The sequence below is a fragment of the Colobus angolensis genome, unplaced genomic scaffold, assembly GCF_000951035.1.
Source record: "Colobus angolensis palliatus isolate OR3802 unplaced genomic scaffold, Cang.pa_1.0 Scaffold60, whole genome shotgun sequence".
NCBI classification, from domain to species: Eukaryota; Metazoa; Chordata; class Mammalia; order Primates; family Cercopithecidae; genus Colobus; species Colobus angolensis.
Genome location: NW_012119599.1, coordinates 2,288,696 through 2,296,073, shown reverse-complemented (window position 1 = coordinate 2,296,073; position 7,378 = coordinate 2,288,696). Strand labels below are relative to the sequence as shown.

General features: G+C 49.4%; 1 protein-coding gene across 1 annotated transcript in view; it reads left to right on the top strand.

Annotated features, from left to right (window-relative positions):
- MARK4 (MAP/microtubule affinity-regulating kinase 4) overlaps positions 1-7,378 on the top strand; it is a 43,911-nt gene that overhangs the window by 31,703 nt on the left and 4,830 nt on the right. The window contains exons 12-13 of the mRNA XM_011963009.1: positions 2,548-2,651; positions 5,850-6,128. Coding sequence (XP_011818399.1) covers positions 2,548-2,651; positions 5,850-6,128 — 383 coding nt within the window. The remainder of the gene's footprint in view (positions 1-2,547; positions 2,652-5,849; positions 6,129-7,378) is intronic.

The window sequence follows — 7,378 nt, the reverse complement described above, 5'->3', positions numbered from 1 at the left end:
TAAATAAATACATGATAAAGCCATGAAAAAAAAAAAAAAAAAAAAGGCACATTGACATGGCTGTAACCCAAGACTCAAAAACCTCATCCTCCATCAGTCAAAAGAGCTTATTGATGCCCAGAGGGCTGGACAACGGGCAGTGGGGCCCTGCTGAAGCAAAGACCTTCATCTCATAGCCTTGCCTGTGTGAGCTGAAGTCAAAGCAGGCAGGACAGCAGCTGCTGCCCCATTTACACCTTCCAAATCTTCGTGAATGCAAAGATTGGCAGAATCCAACTTGTATGCAGAACCTGAGCTGCAAAGGACTCTGGGAAATGTAGACTTGGCTTTCCTGCATCTGAGTTCGCAGGAACAGCATAGTATGAAAATATCCTCAATATAGGAACAGGAGAGTGGAGGCAACTGGACATGGTGGCACACACATGTAGTCCCAGCTATTGGGAGGCTGAGGTGGGAGGATTGCTTGAGGCCAGGAGTTTGAGACCAACCTGGGCAACATGGTGAGATCCTATCTCTTAAAAAAGAGAAAAAGGGTGGAGGCAGTTTGAGAAAGTGGCCAGGATTCTGAAGCCACGTAGAGTTTGAATTACATTAATGAGCTGTGTGACCTTGGGCAAGTAACTTCATCTCTCTGAGCTTCAGTGTCTCACTCTGTGAAATGGGCTCATTAGAGAACCTGGGTCATTGTGAGGATCTTGTAAGATCTCAAACGTGAGGTACTTCACATACTGGCACAGTAAGCACTCAGTGAATGAGAGCTATTGTTATTGCTAAACAAAACCCACACTTTAAGAAGGTAAAAAAAAAGAAAAGCAAATAAACCTCAAAGAAAGTAGAAGGGACCAGAAGTGGTGGCTCATGCCTGTAATCCCAGCACTTTGGGAGGCTGAGGCAGGAGGATTGCTTGAACCCAGGAGTTGTAGACCAGCCTGGGCAACAGACCTTATCTCTGCCAAAAATAAAAATTAGCTAAGTGTTGTGGCACATGCCTGAGGTTCTAGCTACTTGGGAGGCTGCAGTGAGCCATGATCACACCACTGTACTCCAGCCTAGGCATCAGAACAAGACCCCATCTCAAAAAAAGAAGGGAGGAAGCATTTAAAGAGAATAAATCAGGGAAGGAGAAGGAAGAGGTACAATAAAGCAACAAAACCTAGAGTTGGTTTTTTGAAAAGATTAATAAAATCAGTCTGGGCGCAGTGGCTCATACCTGTAATCCCAGCACTTTGAGAGGCTGAGGCGGGTGGATTACTTGAGGTCAGGAGTTTGAGACCAGCCTGGCCAGCATGGTGAAACCCCGTGTCTTCCAAAAATACAAAATATTAGCTGGTTGTGGTGGTGCACGCCTGTAATCCCAGCTACTTGGGAGGCTAAGGCAGGAGAATCACTTGAATCTGGGAGGTGGAGGTTGCAGTGAGCCGAGATCATGCCATTGCACTCCAGCCTGGGCAAAAGGAGTGAAACTCTGTCCTAAATAAATAAATAAATAAAATCCAATGGATCCCTGGTAAAAATCAATTAAGGAAAAAAGACAGCAAGCATGAATTGCCAGTATCCAAAATGAAAAGGGGAACTTTGTTCTAACATTAACAGATAGTAAGATGATATTAGGAACTACTTTATGCCAATAAATGTAACAGCTTAGATTAAATGGACACATTACTTTAAAAACACACTGTATCAAAACTGACACAAGAAGAAATAGAAAACCTGAACAGTCTTATATTCTTGTTAAAGAAATTGAATTCATAACTGAAAACCTTCCCCATAAAGAAAATTTCCGGCTCTGATGACTCCCACCAGTGGAATTCTTCCAAACACTTAAAGAAGAAAAAACACTAACCTTACACAAACTTCCAGAGAATAGAAAAAGAGGGCTCTCTGCCTAACATGTTTATGAGGCAGCGTAATCCTGATATTCCCTATGTTCCCAGAGCTCACAGCCCAGTATAGGATGGGGACATATATGAGAACAGACATTGATAGCACAGTGATTGAAGCTGCAGTGGGGAGCCCAGGGACCTGTGGGAACCCAAAGGAGGCACGTGACTCAGCCTGGGGCCGGGGGTGGTGGTAGATTATGAACTGACACCTGAAAGATATGTAGGAGTGAGTCAGGGGAAAAGGTAGGAGGAATGTTCTAACAGGTGAGACAGCCAGTGCAAAGGCTAGGCACAATGACAGAATGTGGCATGAATAAGTACGTTAGCAAACGTTTGGTGTGGCTGGGCCGGACCTTGAGAAGGTGGGCATTGCTGGGAGAAGAGCAGTGGACAAGGTTGCCCCCTGGAAACCTTCCCTGCCTCGTTTTCCCTCAGTGTCGCCCTCTTCTCCGAGCTCCAGGGGTCTCCCTTGACTCAGTCTAGGTGGTTGGGATTCTCATGAGCCTTTCACGTCTTTGAGACCTTTGACCATCTCCTACTCACCCTGGCTTCCCACACGAGCCCCTGACTCATTCGTCGATGGGGAAGGCAGAGAAGGGAAGAGGATGGAGCTCACGGGCATGTCTTCACCCCCTCACTCCCTTCCTGGCCGTGTCTCCTACAGAACAACCTCCCTCCCAGCATGATGACCCGCAGAAACACCTACGTTTGCACAGAACGCCCGGGGGCTGAGCGCCCGTCACTGTTGCCAAATGGGAAAGAAAACAGGTACGGAGGGGGCAGCAACAGGGTGAGGGGTGGGAAGTAGGGGGTAGGTGAACAGGACCTCTCTTGATCTGAGATGATAGGCCTTGGAGGCTGGTGCCGTGGGGACTGGGGCCCAGAGAGGGAGTGTATCTGCCCTGCCCTTGGCCATGTGCCCTTGCCATGTACCCCCCTGAAAATCCTCCCCACTTAATTAATTAGTCTTCAGCACCAGGAAAGCAGTTGGCCCTGTTCTCCGCCTACAAGCCTTGGGAACCTGAATTGATTTTTTGAATGATCCATTTTTAGAACTCGAGAGAAGCCCCAGAATGTCACAGCTTCAGCATCATCTGGTTGGCTGGTTTTCCAGCTTGTTGGCCTGAGTCTGTGAGGTCTCTTCCAGCTGGCACGGGAGAGAAACCAGTTCAGACTGGCTGGAGCAGAGAGAGGGAAGGGATTGGTTCACATCACAGGTCAAGGCCAGTCAGAGTGGGGCTGGCTCCACGACGAGGACACTGCCACCCACCAGGACTGTAGGGCAGGTTGATGGCCAACACCAGAGCACACTCTGGGATGCACCTGATTAGTGGATGCAGATCTTCCCACTGGGTGTGGGCAGGGGAATGAGGTAGTTAACAGTCACGATTCTGTGACTACTCAGTTCTGAGTTCGAATCTTACCTCTGTGCTCGCACTGCTAGCAGAATGACTGGGTAAATCTCTGAGCCTCTGTTTCCTCCTCCATAAAATGGGCTTGATGCTGTCTGGGCATGGTGGCTTACGCCTGTAATCCCAGCACTTTGGGAGCCGAGGTGGGCAGATCACCTGAAGTCAGGAGTTCGAGACCAACCTGGCCAACATGGTGAAACCCTGTCTCTACTAAAAATACAAAAATTAGCCAGGAATGTTATCATGCGCATGTAATCCCAGCTACTCAGAAGGCTGAATAAGGCAGGAGAAGCGCTTGAGCCCGGGAGGCAGAGGTTGCAGTGAGCTGGGATTGCGCCACTGCACTCCAGCCTGGGCCACACAGTGAGACTCTGTCTCAAAAAAAAAAATAAAATAAAAAAAGGCCAGGTGCGGTCTTTTTACACCTGTAATCCCAACACTTTGGGAGGCCGAGACAGACAGGTGAGTGGATCACCTGAGATCAGGATTTTGAGACTGGCCTGGCTAACATGGTGAAACCCCGTCTCTACTAAATTAGCCAGATGTGGTGGTGGGTGCCTGTAGTCCCAGCTACTCAGGACGCTGAGGCAGGAGAATGGTGTGAACCCGGGAGGTGGAGCTTGCAGTGAGCCTAGACGGTGCCACTGCACTCCAGTCTGGGTGACAGAGCAAGACTCCATCTCAAAAAAAGAAAAAAAAAAATGGGCTGATGCTGTCTACTTCCAGGCCCCATTATAGAGATCCAGTAGAGATCAGGTGTGTCCTGTACCTGGCACTGGGTCTGATGCTTAGGAGGCCTTCATTCAGTGACTGAGAGTGCTTTTTCTTGGTGGTTATCAAATAAAAATAATAGTAGTGAACATTCTGAAGCAACAGCCACATGCCAGGCTTCTATGTCTATCACCTGGCTCAATGCCCCTAACAACTCTGTGAGGTAGATCCTAATATCTCCATTTTACAGCTGAGGATAAGGCATAGGGAGGTTAAGTAACTTGTCCAAGGTCACACAGCTGGTAAGTCAAGAAGCAGATTCCAGACTGACTCCAGAATCTATTTGTAATCACCATAATATATGGCCTTCCAGTTCTGCTCAAGAGACAGTAGAACAGTTAAATTACAGACTCAGACAAAAAAAAATTAAAACTTAAAAATTTTAAAACACAAAAAATAAAAATTATAAAACCAGCTGCTGTAACAAAAACAAAGAGATCCCAGGGTAGAGTAATTTAAATAAAAAGGAGGTTTAGTCCAGAGGGTCCTCCAAGGACCCAGGTAAGTTCTTCCAGCCCCAACATGAGAGGCCACTGCACCAGCTGCCATCATTTCCTAATCAGCAAGAAGTAGGGAAAGAGTAGGGGACAAGCAGCAACTATTTTTAAAGGCCTGACCCGGAGATCGTACAGAGCACTTCTGCTTATATCCCATTGGCTGGAGCGTGGTCACATGACCATCCTTAACTGCAAGGGAGTCTGGGAAATGTAGACTCTGGCTGGGTGGCTGTGTGCAGTGCTCATACTCTTACGGGTTTGGTTACCAAGAGCAAAACAGGGAGGATGGATTCCAAGGGAGAAGTAACAGCCTCTGCCACAATCAGGATTCTTCTCTGAGATCCAGGCTGGGCCTGAAGTCCCTGGGAGGATAGAAATTGGAGGTCTGGGCTGGGCGCAGTGGCTCATGCCTGGAACCCCAGCACTTTGGGAGGCCAAGGCGGGTGGATCACCTGAGGTCAGGAGTTTGAGACCAGCCTGGCCAACATGGTGAAACTCCATCTCTACTGAAAATACAAAAATTACCCAGGAGTGGTGCTGCATGCCTATAGTCCCAGCTACTCAGGAGGCTGAGGCAGGAGAATCATTTGAACCCTGGAGGCGGAGGTTGCAGTAGCCAAGATCGCCCCGTGGCCATTCAGCCTAGGTGACAGAGTAAGACTCTGTCTCAAAAAAAAAAAAAAAACCAGGCATGGTGGCACACACTTGTAATCCCAGCTACTCGGGAGGGTGAGGCAGAAGAATTGAACTCAGAAGATGGAGGTCTGGCCCTTGTTGTCAACGAGGAGGGTCCGAGGGGCTGGAGGAGGGTCCTGGGACAGTGAGACCCCCACTGCTCAAATTATCATAGTGAATGCAGGTATCCTTGACCTTTACATCTTTCCCTTTCCTGATTTTAGATGATGGGAGTTCAGATAGCAAAGTGTTTGCCAAGTTGATTTGGTTCCTGAGGTTTCGGCAAATAGCAAGGAAGTCACCCAAAACTTTCTGTGCATCTATTCAGTTGCTGCGTTTGGAGAGAGGAGAGTTGTGATAGGAGATGGTTTGGAGGGGGTAGAGTTTGAAGAAGGGACAATTTGATGGAGGGGCAATAGGAGAGGAGAGTTAGTAAAATAATGCTAGGATTGTATAGTGCACAGCCTGCACAACTGTACATTGCAGCCCTGTCTCTGAGTTCCAGGCTGGTTGCAGTCCCTGGTCTCAGGATAGGATTATGAAGAATCAGAAGGACTGGGGTCCTGGCTTGCCTCAGTCCCCCACCCTGACTTGTCTCTCTCTGCCCACAGCTCAGGCACCCCACGGGTGCCCCCTGCCTCCCCCTCCAGTCACAGCCTGGCACCCCCATCAGGGGAGCGGAGCCGCCTGGCACGCGGCTCCACCATCCGCAGCACCTTCCACGGTGGCCAGGTCCGGGACCGGAGGGCAGGCGGTGGGGGTGGTGGGGGTGTGCAGAATGGGCCCCCTGCCTCTCCCACGCTGGCCCATGAGGCTGCACCCCTGCCCGCCGGGCGGCCCCGCCCCACCACCAACCTCTTCACCAAGCTGACCTCCAAACTGACCCGAAGGTGAGCTCTGCAGGGATGGCAGAAGCGGGGTGGAGCAGGGTGGGGGGCTGATGGGACCTAACCTGTCTTCTACTCTGCTCTGTCTCCTGTACCCGAACATTTCCTCCTCCTCCTCCTCCTTTCCTCCTCCCCTGTCGTCCCTCACCGCTCTCCTCACACTGCAGGGTTACCCTCGATCCCTCTAAACGGCAGAACTCTAACCGCTGTGTTTCGGGCGCCTCTCTGCCCCAGGGATCCAAGATCAGTAAGTCCCGTCCATGCCCTGTTCTCGCTGGCTCTGCCTCCCTGTCTGCATGTCTCACCTGTGTGTGCGGGCATTGGGGAGGGGGCTCTGTGGATGTGAGTGGAGTACAGGGTCAGTACGTGGGGTCTGGTTTTTCATTTACTCACCGAAGCATAGCCTCTAGAGCCAGATTTGGGGGTTCAAATGGCAGTTACTCAAGATCTCTGGGCCTCACTTTCCTCTTCTGTAAAATGGGTATAGTAATAACAGTACCCATCTCCTAGGATTATTGTGAGGACTAAATGAAGTGATGTATGGACTGAGCTTAGAACCTTGCCTTGGAAAGTGCTTTACATGTGTATTAGTTATTAATTGCTATTATTCATTGAGTCCTTACTGTGTGCCTGGCACTGTTCTAGGCCCTGTAGTAGAGGGTGAACAAAAGGTGTAAAACTTCTGCCCTGGCAGAGCCAGCATTCTATTAAGGGATCTAGACAAAAAAAGAAATCAGTAAAATATACTTATATAGACGTCTAGGTAGTGCGAAGTAATGAAGAAGAAAAACAGAATAGAAGCCACATTTGGTGGCTCATGCCTGGAATCACAGCACTTTGGGAGGCTGAGGTGAGTGGATCACTTGAGCCCAGGAGTTCAAGATCAGGCTAGACAACACAGCAAGGCCAATTATTTATCTCTACAAAAAATAAATAATTGGCTGGGCATGGTGACTGCACCTGTAGTCCCATGGACTTGGGAGGCAGGAGGATCACTTGAACCCAGGAGGTCGAGGCTGCTGTGAGCTATGATCATCAGTCTTGGCAACAGAGGAAGACCCTGTCTCTGAAAAAAAAAAAAAAAAATTGAACAGGTAGGGGAATGAGAGGTGTGGGGAAGGGAGGGGTGCAGCATTAAATGGGCAGGCCTCTGGATGAGGTGGCTCAGACCAGTAATCCCAGCACTTTGGGTGGATCGCTTGAGTCCAGGAGTTTGAGACCAGCCTGGGCAATGTGGCAAAGCCCCATCTCTA